At 51.1% G+C, this 22,749-nt stretch overlaps 1 protein-coding gene across 1 annotated transcript; it reads right to left on the bottom strand.

Moving 5' to 3' along the window:
• Positions 1-910: 910 nt before the first annotated feature.
• LOC136562418 (ligand of Numb protein X 2-like) lies at positions 911-18,521 on the bottom strand. The gene is made up of 9 exons (XM_066559229.1): positions 18,133-18,521; positions 15,494-15,720; positions 14,011-14,207; positions 12,436-12,801; positions 10,345-10,527; positions 9,182-9,356; positions 8,804-9,014; positions 4,717-4,875; positions 911-3,897 (listed from the first exon to the last, which is right to left on the bottom strand). Exons 1-9 carry the CDS (start codon positions 18,519-18,521, stop codon positions 3,762-3,764), a joined length of 2,043 nt encoding a protein of 680 aa, XP_066415326.1. The 3' UTR covers positions 911-3,761.
• Positions 18,522-22,749: the final 4,228 nt, after the last annotated feature.

A 22,749-nucleotide genomic window follows, 5' to 3' on the forward strand; every position in this document is an offset into this window, starting at 1 on the left:
GGCTGCAGCTGGGAGCGCCCAAAAGCTTTGAGGAGAATGGCATGAACTTGAGGAGAAATGCAGACCAGGGTGGTGAGGAGGATTCAGGAGTGCTGGTTCTGTGCCCCCTGGCACTGCTCAGCACAGAGGGGCCCAGAGCCCTGCCCAGCCTCCCTGGGGAGCCTGCCTGAGGTGAGGATGGGACCTGCTGCATTTCCCAGCACAGCAGCTCTGCCCCCTGGGCAGTGCCCCCAGCCCCTCTGAGCTGCCTTTCCCTGCCTGCTCCCCTGCAATGCTGCACCCAGGGGAGGGGGCTGGCCCCACACAAGGACATTTGTGCCCCCTTTGCATGTCCCTGGTGCCTCTCCAGGGGTGCCAGGGCTGTTCCACAGCCACTGCCTGAGCTCCTGCAGAGTTATTGGTGATCACAGCCAGTCTGCACCCGGTGGGGCTGGGGGACTGGCATGGGGAATCCAGCATGGAGTCAGTCAGGGCTGCCCCTCCTCCTGTGGTATTGCAATGGGCTGGACCAGGTCACAGAATATTCACAAATGGGGAGGTTTTTGGGGCCAGGAGCAGCTGTGGATTTGAGGTAAGTAGTTTTAAATTGGTTTCTTTTCATTAAATAGAGGTAAAGTGCCTTTACTATCAGGGAAATGTACAGGTGGGGTGTTGGAAATAATCTGTACTCAGCAGCAGGAAGCTGCTGCAGGTTCAGCGGTGTTGGGATGTGGGGTTTTCTGTTGTTGAGGGATTTTTCCCAGCCACAGTGTATTTCAGGAGAGTCCAGCTCCTTTCCTGGGAGAAGCAAAGACAATGACACTGTTTCCTGCCACAGGGTCACTTTTTGCAGCAGTCTTGCTGAGTGAGCTGTTCTGGGGGCATTAGTTACTACATGGAAAGAAAGAGTAAAAACCACACCTAATGCATATTTTTCAGCAATATTACAATAATTTATAAAAGCATCAAAACAAACTCAACATCTATTAACAAGCTGATTTTTGGAAACAAAATTTAAATTATGAGGACATTTTGGTGAAGTTGAAGGCACCTTGAAAGGAGATGGAGTAAAAATGGTTCTGCAGCCTCCTCCTCCCTCCACTGCCAGCCCAGCAGCTCCTCCCTGCTGCCCCTTCCCCACCTTTGGGGCAGGCAGTGGGAACCACCCTCTCTGTCCACATCAGTGTTCACTGTTCCAGGCACAGATTCTGCACATTGATTGGAAAGAGATAAAAAATTGCTTCATGTTTTTGTGTCCCAGCGAGGTCAGTGATGAGTTTCCTTTGTGGATTATTCTGCTCTCAGCATTGCCCAGTAGAACAACAGCCCTGGAGGCCAGGTAGCCCCAGCTGTGCTGCCAGAGTGCCCAGAGGTGTTCTCAGCCCAGCCAGGGCTGCTGCCAGGGTGAGCTGAGGGTCCTGCAGTGTCCTGGGCTGCTGGCACCATGAGCTGAGGGTCCTGCAGTGTCCTGGGCTTGGGGACAGGGTGAGCTGAGGGTCCTGCAGTGTCCTGGGCTCTGGGACAGGGTGAGCTCAGGGTCCTGCAGTGTCCTGGGCTGCTGGCACCATGAGCTGAGGGTCCTGCAGTGTCCTGGGCTCGGGGACAGGGTGAGCTGAGGGTCCTGCAGTGTCCTGGGCTTGGGGACAGGGTGAGCTGAGGGTCCTGCAGTGTCCTGGGCTGCTGGCACCATGAGCTGAGGGTCCTGCAGTGTCCTGGGCTTGGGGACAGGGTGAGCTCAGGGTCCTGCAGTGTCCTGGGCTGCTGGCACCATGAGCTCAGGGTCCTGCAGTGTCCTGGGCTGCTGGCACCATGAGCTGAGGGTCCTGCAGTGTCCTGGGCTTGGGGACAGGGTGAGCTGAGGGTCCTGCAGTGTCCTGGGCTCTGGGACAGGGTGAGCTGAGGGTCCTGCAGTGTCCTGGGCTGCTGGCACCATGAGCTGAGGGTCCTGCAGTGTCCTGGGCTGCTGCCAGGGTGAGCTGAGGGTCCTGCAGTGTCCTGGGCTCTGGGACAGGGTGAGCTGAGGGTCCTGCAGTGTCCTGGGCTGCTGGCACCATGAGCTGAGGGTCCTGCAGTGTCCTGGACTGCTGCCAGGGTGAGCTGAGGGTCCTGCAGTGTCCTGGGCTCTGGGACAGGGTGAGCTGAGGGTCCTGCAGTGTCCTGGGCTCGGGGACAGGGTGAGCTGAGGGTCCTGCAGTGTCCTGGGCTCTGGGACAGGGTGAGCTGAGGGTCCTGCAGTGTCCTGGGCTGCTGCCAGCATGGAGCTGAGGGTCCTGCAGTGTCCTGGGCTCTGGAACAGGGTGAGCTGAGGGTCCTGCAGTGTCCTGGGCTCTGGGACAGGCCCTGCTGTCCCTGCCTGCAGCTCCCAGCAGAGGAGGTGAAGTCACCGCGTGTGAACAAGGCCCAGGGACAGCAAATGACAAATTGCCAGCCCAGGAGAAGCTTCAGCCAGGCCTGGGCTCTTCCCTGCAGGGCTGCTACAAGGAATTAAACATTCATTCCAATGAATTAAACATTCATTCCAGGCAGCATTTGGACAGGGGACAGACTCCTTGGATTCTTACAAAGCTGCTCCTGCAAAAGGTGCAGCACAGGAGCAAAGATCTCTCAGTGCAAGCTGGTTTGAGAAAAACCCATCATCTCTATTGCTCATTAAACTGCTAGAAAAGGGAATTGCTTCAGGTGGAGTTTGCAGGTAGGAACTTTCACAGTGTCAGAGGTCAAAGCACCCTGCCTGGGCTTCAGTTCTTCAACTGTAAGTTTTACCTGCACAGTGGGTTTGAACTGAAGCCAGGCTGGGCACAGTCTCCTTCTGGAGGTGACTTTTCCTGCAGCCAAGATCCATTGAGCTTCCCCTGATCCCATAAGTTGATTTTTTGCTCCAGCTGCAAGAGGGACATGAAGGGAACTGCAGGAGAAATCTCACCTGGCAGTACAGGTGCTTCTGCCCCTGCCTGAACTCTGCCCTTCAGCACTGGCAACATAAAAATAAGACAGGCATCAGGCTGGGCCAGAGCTGTCTGACACCAGCCCGTTCCCTTCTGGGAAAAGCTGCTTTTATCAATCCTGAAACCAGGGAAACCCGTGTGCAATAAGTGAATCTTACCCTTGACCTTCGATAAAGTGACATTTTGCAACATCATATTTCAATGAAACCCCTCTTGCTGATGCCTTTGAGAGTGGTTCTTTAAGTTGTTGAAATTGTCCCTTTGCAGTCAGTCAGTGGAGTTGGCAGGATCCTGAACTGGGATCTGTGCCAGGACCCTCCTGCAGGTAACAAAGCTCCACCAGGCTGCCCCAGCAGCTCTGAGCTACTGTGGGCTTTTCATGAGTTGAATCATCCCTTGGGTTACTGACACCTAAAAATGAGGACTGGGAAATCCTGATAGAAATGCCTAAATCGGGTCCCCATCCTTACAGATCCAGTAGCTGCTTCTAGAAGCCTCTGTTTTAACCTGTTCAAATACTCAAGGGAAAGCAGAGCCCTAAAATCAAGGCAAGCCTCAGCAGCCTCCAGGGCAGGTTGTGGAGAAACACTGGGAAGAGCTTTCTGTGCTCCACCAATCCTAAGGAGCTTTCATGAGCCTGAGCAGCTCAACAACTCTTGGGTTAACCCTTACTTTGAATTCAGCATCCAGATTTGTTGGTAAAATGTTTTCCATAGAAAGGAAGCAACGAGTTTTCCATGGCAATGCAGTGGGGCAGTCCCTGTTTCCTGCAGCTGTGGCCTGGCTGCTGCCCAGCTGCTGTTGGATACCTGAAGTGTTGGGGCTTTGCTGGAGCTGTCACACCAGGCTCCCTGGCCAGGACACCACGGTCAGGGTGACTTTGTTCCTCTGCTCCTTCAGCATTGGGATTAATTCTGAGTTGCTCATTCCTATTGCTGGCACTCCATTCACTGCCACGATTTCATCTCCACACCTGCCCAGAGACAGCATCCAGTGAGGACTGGGGTCAGTACCAACCCTGAGCCAAACCATCAACTCCTCCTTGAGAGAACATTTCCCTTGAGCCATAGGGCAGGGAAAAGGAGAACACTGTTGATGCCTGGGTGACAGCAGTGAGGGTCAGGCAGCAGGGGAGGAGCTGTGCTGGTCAAAGCCTGCTGGCCCAGGTCAGTCCTGCAGCTCCTGAACTGCCACCACCGGAGCTGGGAGAGGGCCCTGCCCCCTCTGGCACACCCAGCCCCTTCTGGGGTGCAAGGGCTGAGCCCCCACAGCCCTGTCCCCACTCCACCAGGCTGAGCCCAGGGCTCCCCCCTCAGCTCTGGAGCAAAGCCCAGCTCCCTGCGCCCGGCTGTGTCCCCTCCCTCTGTCCCTGGCAGCCCCACCCTGCTCCTCCCCTGGGATCTCTCACCAACACCCACCCCAGCAAAGCTCGGGTTAAGGTTCCTGCACAGGAGAGCTTTTGCTGCTTCTCTGGGGATACTTTTCCTAATCCAAGAGGTTTTATAGGCTGGAACCTCCAAGATTCATCTCAAACATCCCCTTTTTACTTTTACCTAATTACTAAATTAAACCCTTCACAGTTAGGTTTTAAAGGGCTGAAAATTCCTTTTCCTTGCACCTTTATGGAGAAACCAAAACTGCTTAACGCAGGCCACGTTTGTTACAAGCGTGGCAACAATAGAAACTTTCAAACTGTGCAGGGTCATTGACTGGAGCTGAGCTCTTCCAAGGCTCAGAGCCTGGAACCCCCCAGCCCTGGGGTGGGGACGGTTCCCGGGTCCCTCACACCTACTTGAGTTTCCTGTCCCGGAACGCGGGAGTGCCTGGCACGATGGTTTTGATGAAGAAGGGTTGGTTTCCTTTGCTTTCCTCAAAGCCTCCCACGATGCTAAAGCCCCAACTTTCCAGGTTTCCTTTACTGAGGACAATATCTTGACAGAAGTGAAGGTAGCTGTGTCAAAAACAGAGAGGTTCTGAGGAAAATTGCCTGAGGAGGAATTTGTTTTCCCTCATTGAAAGCACAGCTATGAACAGCCTCATTTTCCTGGGTTTTAGGATTTGGGACACTCCTTTGCAAGGCGTGCCTGAGGGTTAATTCTCAAATGGGACGATCCCAGGCCTTTAGAAATCTTTGCAGAGTATTGGTTTAAGAGCTAAGAGGAAATCAGCCAGCTCTAAAGGGGTTTGGGGTCTGCAAGACTCCTGAATAACTTCATGAATTCTGCTAATGAACACCCTCAGCACCAGAGACAAACCCAAATGAACAGTGAGCAGCAGCTACACCCATGCAGGTGATGAGAGTGGAGGGAATTTTATCCCCTCTGTGCACTGCACTGGCACAAGGGAGGGATTTTATCCCCTCTGTGCACTGCATTGGCACAAGGGAGGGATTTTATCCCCTCTGTGCACTGCACTGCCACAAGAGAGGGATTTTATCCTCTCTGTGCACTGCACTGGCACAAGGGAGGGATTTTATCCTCTCTGTGCACTGCACTGGCACAAGGGAGGGATTTTATCCCCTCTGTGCACTGCACTGCCACAAGGGAGGGATTTTATCCCCTCTGTGCACTGCACTGCCACAAGAGAGGGATTTTATCCCCTCTGTGCACTGCACTGGCACAAGGGAGGCTTTCAGCATCACTGGCAGCAGATGTGAGGTGCAGCAGCTGCCAGGGGAGAGCAGGGAGGGTTTTCCTGCAGGATCCAGGCTGTCCATTCCTGCAGGATCCAGGCTGTCCATTCTGCTGTTGGGCTCCTCGGTGAGAGCTCCTGGCTCTGCATTCCAGCCGCTGAGGTTTGTGTCCTCGGGGGCCGGGGCACTGCCTGGGCTGGTGGCACAGAGCCCCAGGAGGGGACACAGGGTGTGGCAGGAGCTCTCCTGGGCTCCCAGGCTGCCTCCAGCTCAGGCCGGGTCCTGGCACCCGAGCTGTGAAACTGCTGCTCATCATCACCCGCTGAGCTATTCCAGCAGCTAAACTTTTCCTAATAAACGTTTTTGCCTCAAGGGCTTTGCTTGAGCACTTTGCTGAGGAGTTTCAGATTTCAAAAGCCTTCCCAGTTAAATTCTCACCAGGAGAAAGATCCAATTATCTACTTTCAAACTGTAATTTACTTTTGTAGGAGTTTTTCACACATAAACACCAGGAGACCCAGCTGGAGCTTACTGATTCCTCCGTGCTTTCCTTCCACCGGTACCACACAAGTGCAAAAACACAGCTCTGAGCCATGGCTGTGGCAGCTTTTGCAAATGAATAGCCCCGAGAGCAACAGTGGCTACGTCAGCACAGAGCATAAATACAAACATCAGGCACGTTCCTCCAGGAGCTGGAAAGGGCTGTTTGCTAGGAATCCGTTTTCCATATTAAAAAGGGGTTCTAGGAAGAAAAACTTTAATTTACCACAATCAAAAATGACTGTGGGAAAAGAATTGGAGAGTTTAGGGAAGGTCGAGGTGCAGGGTGCACGGTGCCAAGCACGCTGCTGAGCTGGCAGTTCTGAGCTGCAGGGGTGGGACTGGGAGCTCCACATGGTTCCTGTGGGAAGAGTCAGGCTGGAGTCACATAAAGCCCAGGGAAGAGGGAGGCAGGAAAATGCTTCTCCAGGAGCCACACAGTGCACTGTGCTTTCAAGAAACAAAGGTTTTAGAGAGAAAAGATAATCAAGCTAAATTTTTGTTTTCTGGTACCTTTGGGATCCAGGGTGTGCTGGATTAGAGCACGGGCCCAGTCCAAACCAGCTTTTGAGATGGTATTTTATACTGGCAGTGACTGGTGTGCATTTAACACAATGCTAGGAAGAAACCAAGGTTTCTGTTTGACAGAAACAGAAATCACAGGTACAAGAATCAAAGCCTGAATGAAACACTGTGGGCTCAAGTGTTGCAAGGACCAAATTCACTTCCCTAGCCCTGAGCACTCGTTTCAACTCACCCCTTTCAGCAGCAAGTCTGGGTTCAAACTAGAAACAAATACACTCCTCTAAAAGGAAAGGGATATTTCTGCTGGAGCAGAGGAATAACTGAGGGAAAAAAAGCTGAACAAACCCAAAACTGCACATGCAATTAGCTTTGAGCTTTCACCCTGCAGGACACACCAACACTGGGGCCAGGGCAGCCACCAGGAGCAGATGCCAGTGGAACAGCTGGTGCTGGCTCCAGTCTGGGCACACTTCTGGGGGTTTCTGTGCCAGTGTGGTGCACACGGGGTCTGTCAGGGCCACAGGGCAATGGGCATTCCCCTGCAGCTCTGGGGGTTTGCTCCTGTGCAAAGGAAACCAGTGCGGGTGGGACAGGAGCTCTCTGCAATGGAACCACCCCACAGCAGTGATGGCACTGGGATCTCACTGCAGCTGCACCTCCCTGAGGTGCCAGAGCACCCTGAACATGCCCAGGTGACAAACACCATGTGGGTGACCAGCCAGAGGCCACCAGGCCTCACTGGGAGCAGGTGGGAGAGGCAGGGAGGAAGCACAGGAATTCCAGCCCTTTCTAGTGCTGGAAACAGGAGGAAGGTTCTGTCAGATCCCAAAGTGAAATAACCTTGCTGTTATAACCTATAAGTAACCTTGCTGTGTGCCCCCTACCAACCCTCACAGCCAGAACTGCAGACACATTCCAAGGGCAGAATTCAGGCTGGAGTAAAAGAATCTGGAATCACTTCTTGCTTCAGGAGTCAAAAGAAGGGAGAACATCAATAGCAGCAGCAAAGGAGTTCCCAGCAATGCATGAAATGCAGGTGATGTCAGGACAGCCCTGAAATGAAGGCAGGAGACCCAGGGACAGAGAAGACTCCAGTCCCTGCACAGAGCATGGGGAGGCTGCAAGTCACCTGACAGCCAGAAAAACTGGCAAAGGAAGGAAAGAAGCCCAGGCAGGCTTTGCCTTGCTGTAGTTCACTGCAGCAGCAGCTGAGGGTTTGTGCCCTGCTTTGGGCTCTCCAGGTGCAGCTCAGGGCCAGCTCACACCAGACCTGCCTGGAGCAGCCAGGCCAATGCCTGGGGCAGCAGAGGGGGTGGGAGGAGGTGTGAGCACAGGTCAGGTACAGGAGACACAAAAGCTCCCTTTCCTTGGGCTGGTTTGTTGAACGTTTCTTTCCAGGCTGCTGAGTAACACAACAGAGGCTTTGTGAGTGGTTCTTCCTTAGGTGTCTCAAAGAACCAGGCTGTAAATGATCCAAGCTTCCCACAGCAGGTTTGGCTTTCTGTTCCACCTGCAGATGCTCCTGCAGTCAGCTGGGATGACAACTGACTCTGCTTTTCACAGTGTTTTGATGTAACTGCTAAAGGGAGGGAGCCAGAGGTTCCCCCCTCCAGGAAGGAGAGGGAAATTCAAACTTCTCTTGGAACTTACCAGGTTCAAACCTGTGCTGTAAAGCTTGGCAGCAGGAAAACTCAACTGTGCAGAATCATTTCTGCTTCATGCTGAAGATGACACAGTTACAACAGCCAAGAAGAGTTAGACTGAAAGAATGTCTGCCCCTAAGTGAGATGATCAGATTAGAAACTCCCAGACAGCCCAGGTGTCTCTTGGCTCATTTAGGGGATGCAGAAAGAGCCCCAGAGGGATTTCAGTCAGTACTTTAGCAAGGACTGTATCTAACATTGACTACTTCTCTTTAAAAAGGGGCTTTCAGGGCCTCTAAAGCATGGTTACTGTCCAACAGGAGTGTGGGAATGATGTCACTCCAGAAAAACAGTGGAATTTCCTTATGTACTCATTATTCTATGATCTCATTGGCAAATGAGGCTTTCCACTGCCTTTCAGCTAAATGGGAATACCAGGAATGCTGCCAAGTTCATCAACAAAGTAATTAATTTCTAGTGTTTGAGTGAAAGTCAACCCTGTAATTACCAGCTCTCCATCCAGTCCCTGACACACATACCTGGGCAATCCAAGCCATGTGATCCAGAGGGGAGACCAGCTGAACCCCTGCTCCCTGATGTCCAGGGCTGGCTCTGGGGAGTTCAGGGACAGGATTTCCAAGGCTTTCAGTGTGACTGAGTGGGAAGCTGCATTGGATTTCAGAGCTGAGACAGCTTCATAGTAGTTCAGGTGAGTCAAATCGATGCCATTGATGCTCAGAAGGACATCCCCTGTTGATGAAATAAAATGGGATTGTTACAGACCTTGGGCTATGGAGCCCACTTCAGCCTCAAGGTGTCATGGGAGCCCTTTTCCAGCCTCTGTCAGGGTCCAAGTCCAGATTCCTTTGAAAATACCCCACAGTTCCTAAAGGAGAAAGGCTCTGAGCCTCCCTTACCTCTCTTGATTCTGCCATCCCTGAAGAGGCATCCAATGGGCTGCACACTGGTCACATAGATAGGGAGCTTGTTCTTGTTATCCCTTCCACCTCCAATTGTGATTCCCAAAGATTCCTTTGGCTCCTTTTTTATTGCAACTGTCTTCTCATGACTTACATATCCCTGAGGCAAATCCTACAAAGCAATGACAGCACAAAATGCACTTCATTTAACAGGAGAAGCCCAGCTCTGGAAGACAGCACCATTTGTCTCCATCATCCAGAGCATTCCAGCAATGTTGCTGGAGGGCAAAGTCAGCTTCCCATGTCCCTGCTGTGGGTGGGAAAACAGAGCAGCATTTCTAAGGTGAACTCTCAGTGCTGTCCTAATGATCCCAAATCCATTTGCTGCAGGGAGATGCTCCCTCTGAGGAGGGGAATTTTGCACTGAGGAAGAAGCCATGAGCTCATACAGGGCTGCTCATGCCAAGCAGTGAAGCTCTCCCTGATTGAATGTCTAGGCTGCAGTGAAGGCACACATTAGAGCACAGGCTGTACAACAGGGTGTAAATGCTACTCAGGGATTTAAATGCAGGAACAACACTCCAGCCACACAGGGCAGGAACTCCCTGAGCTCCAGGGACACTGAAACACAGCACTCTGAGCAGCTGCAGCAGGTTTGTCACTCAGATGGAAGTTCTGCACACAGGTTATCTCTGGGTTCATTGCTGCTGCTGTTTGTTGTGCCCCCAGGGGTGGCAGAGCCCCTCTGCAGTCACAGCAGCACCACGGGGCCACCTGGGGATTCTTCTCCTGGACCATAAAGGGCTCTGGCCCCACAGCAGCTCAGCTGGGTGTCACTGCAGCACCCTCAGTGTGCAGGCTCGAGGGATGTCAAGAAGCAAATCCCAACGTATCTCATGGATGGCAAATTCCTTACTGCCCTTTCAAATGACTAAACACCAGCTCTGCATCAACACTGAAGAATTTTGTCACCTTTTCCCCTTCAAATTAGTTTCCCTATAGATGTTATAGCAGTTTTTCAGTAGCAAAAGCCCCAAACCTGCCCAAGCAGAAATGGAGCTGCTGATCAGCCTTCTGTGACAAAACACCATCCCAGAACAACACAATGCATTTGTTAAACCAGGAACAAGCAGCACCTTGGCCTCATTTCCCAGCCCCACCTTCTGGTAGGTGGATTTTCTCCTGTAGTGGCTCTGGTCTGGTCGCCTCCGGTGGTGCACAGGGCTGCCCCCATTGCTGCTGCTGCTGCTGCTGCTGTTGGAGGTGCTGCCATCCTCCCCTGGCTCCCCCAGCTGCAGCCCAGACTGCCTCAGGATCACAAAGTTCACTCTGGATTCCGTGGTCTGCCCAGAGAAACGAGGAGTGGAAATTAAAAAGACAGAGAAATGGGTTAGAAATGAGGGACAGCCCTCATTGCCTTGGGGAGAGAGAAGGGCTGGCATCAGTTCCTACAGAGGCTCCCCACCAGGTCCTCAATGTGATGGAAAGTCTTTTGTGATGAGCCAGGGAATGTGATTGGAAAAAGAAAAAGGGAGTTAGCAAACATGAGTCAGAAGGAACAGGAGTAGAGACAGGCTTCACTCGTGCCTCCCTCCCCCACAAATGCCAAACAAGAGAAGGTGGATGATTAATTCCTGCACTTTGCTACAAACAACTAAAATAGCATCTTGTGTTGTGCCACACAGACCAGAGCTGGAACCCTGGCTGCTCCACACAGTGACCACGACAAGCACTGGATGCTTTTATTGCACAGGAAGTTGTTAAAGCTCTTTCCCTCCCAGCTTTGTCCATCTATTGTTCACCATCTCCCATCCATTTTTTCCCCAGGGTACCTCTGGTTAAACACTTCACCAGCTGCTTGTCTGGCCTTGGCAGGGCTGCAGGGGAAGTGCTCCCATTGTTCCTGCTGCCCTCACTGGGTTTGTTCCTTCAGATCACCTGACAGAACCTCATTGTGAGGGACTCACTGGGGAGGGCCCAGTGCTCACTCGGCTGTTTCCTGCCCTGCATGGCAGAAATGCAGCTCCTGCTCTCACTCCTTGCCACAGGACCCTGCTGCCCTGGTGCCAGAGAGAATTCCCTGGCCTTGGAAAAGGGATTTTTTAAATTACATTTAAGCAAGGATTTCAATTATTCCTCAGAGGAACAAATCATGTTTGGAAACTGTCACAGTTTTACACAGATGTCACTTCCAAAGAGATTCAACCCCCAAACCTCATGAAGCCAGTTCTGGGACTTTGGTTGCTGGTTCCAGTGGGATCAAAAGAGTTCCTCATATGGGAGTTGTGTGTGCACATTGCAACAGGAATGCAGCAGCACTTGTGGGATGCAAACAAATTCTAAGAGGCCCCAGAACAGAAGCACAACATGGAAAAGGAGCTCAGTGCTGGAACTGTGCTCTTTCTCCCATGGCACTGTGCTCCTCTGATAACTGTGAGGAGAGCTGCCTCTCCCTCCTGCTGACCTCACATCCTTTCTGGGATATAAACAGAATGGGATGAGGAGCATTGTGTCAGGATCTGTAGATAAAAACACAAACTGGAGGCACTCGCCTGGGGAGATAAAGAATTTAAACTGATCTGGGTGATATCTGCTGCACATGCAGCAGTCCTTAATCCTTTAACTAGAATTCCTTGCCCACTCCTTCCACCAAAACCTCTGGCATGCTGCAACAGGAGCACATTCCACAGGGAAAGACCACCCCTCTTCTACCCATTCAGTACCTTGGAATGCTTTTACCCTGAGGTGCCCCATGTTTTCCAGTCTCTCTTCACAAATACAGATAAAATGGGGAGAAAGGGCTTCAAATCAGTCCAAAGGGCTCTGTCTGTGCTGCCAGCCCATCCCATCTCCCAGCCAGCACCTTCAGTGTGACTGTTGGAAGCACAAGAGGCTGCCCTGATCCCCCCCCATCTGCTGCATGAATCCACCCTGTGCATCCCAACATTTCCTGTGCAAGGCTGAGTGAGAGGCTGCAAACACCACACAGGAGCTGCACTCTCCTCAGGTGAACTCCTGTGCCATGAGGCACTGCTTCCCCTCAGACCTGTCACGGCTGACTCACCACAGATTCCCACTCTTGGTGTTTATCTGCATTTGGAAGTGGTGCTGCCCACACATCCAGAGGGGAGTCACTTTCCATGACAGAGATTTGGGGGAATGCAGCCTGTCCTGGTGTGTTCTGCTAGCCCTGGCTGAGAACAGGAGCCCTGCCAGCAGCCACTCACAGCCATTTCCATGTCTGAACTCACCTGGATGATCTGGGCAGCAGCCTCAGGAGTTCCTTGCCTCAAATCCTGCCCATTTATTGAAAGGACTCTGTCATTCCGACTCAGCTTCCCATTCTTGGCTGCCAAGCCCCCCTCTAAGAGATCCAGAATAAAAATCCCTGCCTCGTCCGTCTTCCTGATCAGTTTGATTCCCAGGGGCTCGGATCGGTCTCTCTTCACCAAGGTGACGTGGATCACTTCCCTGCTGCTGGAACTGCAATCCTGCTGGGCAGTCCTGTTGGAAAAGCCCTTCTCCTGCAGGACCATGAGGTGCAGAACAGGCCCTGGGTGGCGCAGGAAGGAGACAGCCTGGCAGTGAGTCACGCTGCTGATGTTGACGCCATTCACCTACAAAGACAAACAAAGCACTCACTAATCAGAGCCCACATTAATTAGGGGCTGTCCACAGTGTGGGGCATGGCCAGGCTGGGGCAGGATGGAAAACTCCCTGTGCAATCTGGGACTCTGATTAGGGAGCAAAGTTTTCTAAAAAAGAATGAAAAAAGCTAATGGAATTAGACTGTAATTGGTGAACAACTGAGGACAGGAACAAGACAGGACAACCCACACAGCTAACAAACCTAAAAATGTTCAGTCATTCCTTCCATGCCATGTAAATGCAGATCTGCTTTGCCTTAATTTCCAGCATTCACTACAGGCTTGGAGAAGACACAAATCTCCACTTTTGAGTGGTCCATAGTCTACAAGCTTCTGGAATCATCCACTTAATTATGCAATTACCAGGGTGACTCTGAGAAGGCAACGTTTTGCCTTTCCTGTTGTCACATCAGAGTCTGTGCAGTCTTTTAGGATGTCAATAGTGCTCCTAAATGTGGGTCCTGCCCTATTTGCTGAGACTGAGGCATGGACAATCCAACTGGGTACAACAGGAGTCACTCCATTGGTCTGCCTGAGAAACCAACTCAGAGATCTCATCAGCCACTTGGGTGGGAGCTGCCAGCCCTTCCTGATGCCCAATCCCATGGGACAATGGGGATTTATGGCTTGGCAGATGACTGGGCAGCCATGGCTGGAGGTGCTAACAGCTGTCACCATGTGTACAAGGTGTCACCTGGGTCACCCAGGGCCACACAGCCCTGCCAGTGTGGGCAGTGCCCTGGCTGTGGGTCAGGCTGGGGCTGGAGCTCTGCATTTACTCATTCTGGAGCTGACACTCACTGCCAGTCAGCAGCTCTCACCCTGGACCTGCCCACAGAGAATATGCAGCTTAAGCAACACAGTGCAGCAAGCAATTATGAGACTTCCTAACTAGAGCAGAGAAATGGGGCTGCTGTGTGAAATTTATCAGGGAGCAATCTTTTACTTTGTCCAAAACGGCCTACATTTCAAAAAGCTGTCAAATATGCAAGAGAAATATGAGTCTGACTGGAAGGAATGCCAGCAGTGCTCCTGAGCCCCAGCAGACACACAGTGCTGCTGACACAGAGGTCTGAGCAGTGCTCTAAAACCCTCAGCTGCAGAGATCTCCCAGTTTTTCCAGGCTCTCTCCTCCCCCAGCCAAGGGAAGCAATGGGGCCACCAGGGGGGTTTCCCTACCTCAAGGATGTGGTCTCCAGGAGCAATTCTTCCATCAGCAGCAATCACAGAGTCCCTCAGCACTTCCTGAACAACGATGTTCCCCAGGGGGGTGTCCTTACCCCCAACTATCCTCATCCCCAGCTCTTCCTCTGGGTCTTCCCGGTGGATTTCGATGGTGGTAGTTTCAGCCACAAGACTGCTTCTCTGAGGAAGGTCTGGTTGTGGAAATTGAAGAGAAAAAACAACACATTAAGAGAAATATCCTTTTCACAGCACCCCAAGATTCAGGTTGTGTTCACTCTGGAACATCTGGAGGGAAAGCAGCTATTAGGAGACCTAAGGTCACATAAAAAGCTTAGAATCCCTCTGTTTCTTTAAAGTTTCTCCAGAATTTTTCCCATTTTCTCCTAGCTTTTGGTGAATTCAAACTCTTTATTGTTGTTGCTTGGGATTTATTAAAAGGCATTCGGTATGGTTTGGCTATATTTAGAGATTTGTTTTTCTCCTGTGATAGCTGGCCTGCTAGAAGCACACACATAATAAATTCCAGTTTCCATGATGCCCATGAGGGAAAGGGACTACCCAGCTGTAATTACTGCTCTGCAACTTCCTTCCTCTAATTTCCTTTGCTCCCCTTTTCCCATCCCCCCTGCAGACCAGGAGGAATGTTTGGTGTTTCACAGCATGGAGATGAAGCAAGGCTGCACTTTGAAGATGAAAGTTGCTGTAAGCAAGTGGGCTGAGACCTCCCAGCATGGGGACACTCACACAGGCCCAGCACAGGGTGAAGGGCAGGTGCCACACCAGGGATGCAAAACCTGCTCCAGGTGTGCTTTGGGAAAAGGCCAACAGGGAACTGAACTGACCTGTGAGTTACCTCTGTCCCAGGCACAGGGGCTGAAGCTGAGCCTAACTCTGAGACAAGGCACTGAGGTCTCCACGCTGCTGCCTCCTACCAAGCTGAGACAAGGCTGCTACACTGAAGTGGAGATGCTGATTTGATCTGCAAGGCTTCCAGAGCTGCCTGTTAATCAAAACCTAACTTATGCTACAAAAACACCAGGAGGGAGGTACTGACCACTCCAGGAAACTGACTGTATATTTAACTTTCCTAACAAGATTAACAAGAACCTGGAACACTTCCTAGTTACTAATTATCTGGCTTCTGCAAGGGCTTTAAGTGCTCCACGTTCACATTGACAGGGACTGCCTTTGTTTCTCCACAGAATACTGCAAGTACTCACTGCAGTCTCACAGGGTTTCTCCAAATGGTTTTGTACAGTTTTGTGCCTGTGAGCAGACTCTGCCACCCCTGATGCACGTGAATGCATCTCCCTTCTGCTGAAGGAAGAGATGCCTCTGATGACTGCTAATGGCTGAGTAGCATTAGGGATGCCTGACAGTGCTGGGGCACTTAAAAATGGAATTTTCTGAGATAATTGCCTCATTGGTATATCATGAAAGGTAAATACATAATTCCACTTCTGTACCAAACTCTCACCTTCTTCAGTCTCCTCAAAAGCTGGATTAACCAGTCCAGGCTCTGCAGTCCCCAGTGACACCACAGCAGCTCCAGAGCTTTCTGCCACAAGTGAGGAGCCTCCACTTGGGAGCTCTGGATCCTTGGGTGTATTTGTGTCCCCCTTGGCAGGAAGCTCTTCCTTCCCTTTGGAAATGGGGTTCCTTTTCCGCTGGAGCTCAGATTTGTATTTCTTAAACCCAGGACACCTGGAGAGAGATTGGCAGGGACTGTCAGTGACTGTCTCTGCCTGGGCAGGTGACCCAGCACATGAAAGCTCTGACAAACCTGTGGGAAGAAGCTGCTTCCAGATCTCACCAGTGCAGTCCTGGTTCCTCAGATGATAAAACTGAGAAACCTTGACCTTCAGTTTCTACTTCTACAAGTATCAGCTTAAGTGCAGTGGCTTGTTATTTCACCACTTTTCAAATTATTAAGCAAATTATTTGAAAAATAAGAATGTAATAGAAACAGGAGTCTCCTTTGCTAAATATTTACCTGGCAAACAATCCATAAAGAAAACAATCCCTCTTAAATATAAGCAAATACTGAGCTCTGATGTTGTAGAGATCACCATGAACTGTACCTTGATACAAAGAAAGTGGCTCAGGTTTCAAGCTCAGCTTTGAATTAGGCTTTGTTTTAACACACCAGCTACACACAAGAGCAGCAAGGGAGGATTGGGCATTTTCTGTTGTGGAATGAGACCTGATCCTGGACCTGGTGCACTCCCAGGCCATGCAGGTGATGGCTCCACCAGAATGGGAGTAGTTGAATCCCTGATCCCACCGACTGCTCCCCAGAGGTCAGAGGTGCCAGAACTGGGATGTAACTGGATGCAGATACATCAGCAGCCTGTCTCAGCACTAATGGGTGAGCAAGAACAGCTCTTTTATCACAAGTATTTCTAAAAAAGGTGAGGAGGTGATAAATGCAAAAGCATCACTTTCAGAGACATGAGTAGTATTGGGTGTTTACCAGAGTCACTTTTCAAATTAAACTGAACTATTTACACTCTGGCTAAAGAATCTCATCCCAGTATTACTTCCTCTGGTTTGTTCCTGCTCATTTATTCTCCAAGCAGTAAAATAACCCTGCACTTAATGACAGAAGCTGAGTGATCCTCTTGTGCACATGTCCCTCTTAAGATACCAAAACACAAATTCAATTTGCAAAGGCCGGAAAATCCCCCAAGAAAATAAGTTACTATGTGCTTCTTATTTCCTTAAATCTTCTCCTATCAGTAAATCTCCCTTAAAACAAGAGAACACCCAAATCCCAGTGCAATTTTCTTATCTGTTTTTTTTCCTCCTTATTTTTCAGTCTGATGATCCACTTGCACCCACAGCCCAGGTGAAAATAGCCTCGAATCTTAGAATACTCTGTCCCCAAGAAAGCTACAAAGAACTGTGGAATATATAGGAGAATGATACAGTTTCCAGGCAGGTCTCTAATGTAAACGTTTGAGGTGCCTCTCTCCCTCCCCTCTGTGTAACTGCTGTGCCAGAGGGATTACACAGTGACAGGAGTTTACTGATAGCAGGGCAGATTTGCAGAGCAGAGGAAGGCCCAGCCCTGGTGCGAGCCATGGCCCCAGCTGGAGCAGCCAGGACAAAGGGCTGCTCAAGAAAAAGGAGATTATAAACTTTCACTGAAGGGAAAGGGGCACCCAAGCACTTCCATCCCTCCCCTGGCTCTAACACAAGCTCTCAGCTCACGGGGACTGAAGACAATGATAACACAAGGGTCCATCCTGGCTGGAGCTGCAAAGGTATCCTAAGTGTACCTGCTCCCTGGTTGGTTTATTTTTAAAATATGTCATTGCCACAACAAACTACAACACAGCTGAATGAAACAAGCCCGTGGCATTTCCCATTGCTGACAAATGCACCCTGCCAAGGAAGCTCTGTTCCACCTGCAGCAGGGCTTGCACTTAGCTCCCCTCCCTGCAAATCATTAACCAGGTAGGAACAAGGGTTCTCCACGCACCACGGCAAGAGCTCTGTCACCTGCACTCCTTTTAAAGTGACAATGTCCTGCCTGCCAACAGCTCAGCCAGCAGGGAAGCACCAAAAAGTCTCCCTTCCCCTACAAAGGAGGAACAGAAAAAAACAGTAATTTTCATTTGCTTCTCTTTCTCAGCAAAAGAATGAGAGAAAATAATGGGATTATAAGTAGGTGTTTCAGCAAGTGCATAATGTGCAGCTTGGAGGGACTTGCACTATTTGAATCAAAGACTTACTGCACATCTTAATTGGACCAATTAAACTGGCAGCACTGCACAATCCCTTGCTTTCAGAGCCTTGACTTTGTGCCTTTCTTCTCTGCACAAGGGAAACAAGAAGAGCTTGTTTGTTTGTACCAACTCCAGAGCTGGCAGCCCAGTTCAGGACCCACAGATGTCTGGGTGTTTGACAGGTTTAGCGTCTGCAGACAGGCTGAAGGTGAGCAGCTCAGAGCACACACACAATTACACTGTCCTCACCCACCCACCTCTGCAGCCTCACCCTGCCTTCTCTGGTGTCCCACCTTGCCCCAGTTTAGGGAGCTGCTCTGGGAGCAGAGGGCTCTGCTAAGCAGCACAGCAGCCTGGCAATAGCAGGATGGAAAGGGGAATGCACCTGTTCTGCAGGTGAGCCTCCAGCTCACAGCGCTGCATGGTCTGCTGGCACTCAGCCTTGAAAGGACACAGCACAACCAGCTTATCCAGCAGGTTCCTCACCAGCAGGCTGGACTTGTGGCACTGCTGGAAGGAGAGCTTCCTGCGGTCCATGGGGCAGAAGCTGTACTCCTGCATGAAGTTCTCCAGGCACTTGAAGCAGTAGGTGTGCCCACAGGGCGTGTCCATGGGCTGCAGCAGGGGCTGCAGGCAGATGTGGCAGATGAGCTCATCGTCCACCTCGTCCTGGAAGTTGTACAGGTGATTGTCCAGCAAGGGGTGGGCCTGGCCACACTCACAGCACAGCTCGGGGACGTGGGACACGCTCTCCTCGGGGACGGGATCAGCCATGGCAGCAGCACCGGGAGGAGACTGTCACACACAGCTCTGCCACACTCCTGTAGGGAAGGGACAGAGAGACATTTCCAGCCAACACTGCTTTAAAGGCAGCCCACTGAAAATTCAACTCTACTCCTGCCTTGAGCTTCCTCCCCCAGAGCCTGCACCCCCCTGACCCCACAGGGTTCTTCCTTCCAGAACCACCCTGTGAATGAGCAGCCCAGGGAGCAGAGGATGCAAGGACCTCACTCAGCACAAGGTTTAGGCACGTGGATAAACTGAGGCTTAAACTTTATACACACACACACACCAGACACAGACTAAATAAACACAGGGATTAGAAAAGCTGAGACAAAAACTGCATGTTCTTGATGGAGAACAACCCAGAGAGGGAAGGGAAGGGAAAGGAAGGATACACAAGACAGTGATTTTTAAACTTCCTCTGGCTTTCCAGATTATACCAAATCTTTTAAGGACATGTGGTGAAAAGCCAATTTGGGGATACCCTGGTTTGAAAAGGAAGCAAGTTTTTTGGGATGCTGTGGTCAAACCAACAGGTGCTCAGATTTGAATATTGGCACCTGGTGTGGCCACTGAGGACATGGATACGCCTCTGAGAGCACAGGGGGTTAAAAGCAGTTCTGGTTGTTAAGATTACTGTTTTGTATTTTGGGGGGTGGGGAGGATGAGGCAAAAGAAGAGGACTAAATTTCAAAAGAAACTTAAATCTAAACCACATTTCCTTCCTTTCAAGCCCACTCCCTTCAAAAAAAAATGTTTTAACAAACAATGCATTGTTCCCCACTCATCCATGCCTAAGTTCCCCCATGGAAACAAATTTCCTATAAAAAGACTAAAGCTTCCTAAGTGGAAAAAACGTAAAGAATAGTCCACATCATTTGTTGCAAGGTTAGAGAGAGGATTGAGCTCCTTTCAGCCAGGGAGAGCAGGACAAGGGACAAACTGAGTCCTTGTAGCTGCTGCTCTCATTTTAACAGAAATATCTTCAGTCACATCCATTTTGAATCTTGCCTGTTGTAATTAAATATAAAATTCACTTGAGTTTCCTAGCAGATTACAGGCACAGGGATGGCTGCAGGGAGGATTTTTTTAACCTGGCAGTTATTTTAATGAAGTAGGAAATGTGGTATTAAAGGAAGCAAACTACATTACACACAGTGGGGGGTGTTGTGGTGATGTTTTGAGGAGTTTGTGCTTTGGTGGGGTTTTTTTAAGTAAAGAATCCCAGACTCTAAAAACAAAAAAAAAAATTTGCAAAACTGTGATGAAATGGAAAATTTCTGAAAGATGATGTGGAAAATACCTGAAAACAATGACTTTATCTGGAGCAGGTAAGCAAGAGGGAACACTGGTCTGCACCAGTGCCTGGAGGACACGGCTGGCACACAGCAGAACTTGGGAGGAGGGGAGACAAGAACAATAAAATAGCAGGAACGGCAAGAAAAAATTAGTCATGGGTTTCTAATAAAAATCATGCATCACTCCAATTAATTGTCAAGGTAAGTCAGCTACTTAATTAAAGGAAGAATGTATCACCAACAGAATCAGCCACTTCACAGGCAAATTCTTACCCAGCCACAGGAACATGTTCACTTCAAAAGATTAAAACATCACTGTCACAGTTCCAGGTGGGTACAACAGGAGTTATTTGCTGCTCTCCCCTGCTGCAGTGCCAAGAAAGCATCTTCCCCTGGAGGGAAGCACTCAGGCTGGGTGAACATCCCTGACTCCTCTGTCTGCATTCCCTCCTTAACCCCTGCATGGCTGACTCCCAAAACAAGGCACAGCTCCCAGACAGCACCCATGGAAATGGAAGCTGCTGTGTCCATGGCTCCTCTCTCAGACAGCACCCATGGAAATGGAAGCTGCTGTGTCCCTGCCCTCCTCTCTCAGACAGCACCCATGGAAATGGAAGCTGCTGTGTCCATGCCCTCCTCTCTCAGACAGCACCCATGGAAATGGAAGCTGCTGTGTCCCTGCCCTCCTCTCTCAGCACCCATGGAAATGGAAGCTGCTGTGTCCCTGCCCTCCTCTCTCAGCACCTATGGAAATGGAAGCTGCTGTGTCCATGCCCTCCTCTCTCAGCACCCATGGAAATGGAAGCTGCTGTGTCCCTGCCCTCCTCTCTCAGCACCCATGGAAATGGAAGCTGCTGTGTCCATGGCTCCTCTCCCAGACAGCACCCATGGAAATGGAAGCTGCTGTGTCCATGGCTCCTCTCTCAGACAGCACCCATGGAAATGGAAGCTGCTGTGTCCCTGCCCTCCTCTCTCAGCACCCATGGAAATGGAAGCTGCTGTGTCCATGCCCTCCTCTCTCAGACAGCACCCATGGAAATGGAAGCTGCTGTGTCCATGCCCTCCTCTCTCAGCACCCATGGAAATGGAAGCTGCTGTGTCCATGGCTCCTCTCTCAGACAGCACCCATGGAAATGGAAGCTGCTGTGTCCATGCCCTCCTCTCCCAGACAGCACCCATGGAAATGGAAGCTGCTGTGTCCATGGCTCCTCTCTCAGCACCCATGGAAATGGAAGCTGCTGTGTCCCTGCCCTCCTCTCTCAGCACCCATGGAAATGGAAGCTGCTGTGTCCATGGCTCCTCTCTCAGACAGCACCCATGGAAATGGAAGCTGCTGTGTCCATGCCCTCCTCTCTCAGACAGCACCCATGGAAATGGAAGCTGCTGTGTCCCTGCCCTCCTCTCCCAGACAGCACCCATGGAAATGGAAGCTGCTGTGTCCATGGCTCCTCTCTCAGACAGCACCCATGGAAATGGAAGCTGCTGTGTCCCTGCCCTCCTCTCTCAGCACCCATGGAAATGGAAGCTGCTGTGTCCATGGCTCCTCTCTCAGACAGCACCCATGGAAATGGAAGCTGCTGTGTCCATGCCCTCCTCTCTCAGACAGCACCCATGGAAATGGAAGCTGCTGTGTCCATGCCCTCCTCTCTCAGCACCCATGGAAATGGAAGCTGCTGTGTCCATGGCTCCTCTCTCAGACAGCACCCATGGAAATGGAAGCTGCTGTGTCCATGGCTCCTCTCTCAGCACCCATGGAAATGGAAGCTGCTGTGTCCCTGCCCTCCTCTCTCAGCACCCATGGAAATGGAAGCTGCTGTGTCCCTGCCCTCCTCTCTCAGCACCCATGGAAATGGAAGCTGCTGTGTCCATGGCTCCTCTCTCAGACAGCACCCATGGAAATGGAAGCTGCTGTGTCCATGGCTCCTCTCTCAGCACCCATGGAAATGGAAGCTGCTGTGTCCATGACTCCTCTCTCAGACAGCACCCATGGAAATGGAAGCTGCTGTGTCCCTGCCCTCCTCTCTCAGACAGCACCCATGGAAATGGAAGCTGCTGTGTCCATGCCCTCCTCTCCCAGACAGCACCCATGGAAATGGAAGCTGCTGTGTCCATGCCCTCCTCTCCCAGACAGCACCCATGGAAATGGAAGCTGCTGTGTCCATGGCTCCTCTCTCAGACAGCACCCATGGAAATGGAAGCTGCTGTGTCCATGGCTCCTCTCTCAGCACCCATGGAAATGGAAGCTGCTGTGTCCATGGCTCCTCTCTCAGACAGCACCCATGGAAATGGAAGCTGCTGTGTCCCTGCCCTCCTCTCTCAGCACCCATGGAAATGGAAGCTGCTGTGTCCATGCCCTCCTCTCTCAGACAGCACCCATGGAAATGGAAGCTGCTGTGTCCATGCCCTCCTCTCTCAGACAGCACCCATGGAAATGGAAGCTGCTGTGTCCATGCCCTCCTCTCTCAGACAGCACCCATGGAAATGGAAGCTGCTGTGTCCATGCCCTCCTCTCTCAGCACCCATGGAAATGGAAGCTGCTGTGTCCATGGCTCCTCTCTCAGACAGCACCCATGGAAATGGAAGCTGCTGTGTCCATGCCCTCCTCTCCCAGACAGCACCCATGGAAATGGAAGCTGCTGTGTCCATGGCTCCTCTCTCAGCACCCATGGAAATGGAAGCTGCTGTGTCCCTGCCCTCCTCTCTCAGCACCCATGGAAATGGAAGCTGCTGTGTCCCTGCCCTCCTCTCTCAGCACCCATGGAAATGGAAGCTGCTGTGTCCATGGCTCCTCTCTCAGACAGCACCCATGGAAATGGAAGCTGCTGTGTCCATGGCTCCTCTCTCAGACAGCACCCATGGAAATGGAAGCTGCTGTGTCCATGGCTCCTCTCTCAGCACCCATGGAAATGGAAGCTGCTGTG

Source organism: Molothrus aeneus, chromosome 14 (assembly GCF_037042795.1).
Source record: "Molothrus aeneus isolate 106 chromosome 14, BPBGC_Maene_1.0, whole genome shotgun sequence".
In the NCBI taxonomy this organism is placed as follows: domain Eukaryota; kingdom Metazoa; phylum Chordata; class Aves; order Passeriformes; family Icteridae; genus Molothrus; species Molothrus aeneus.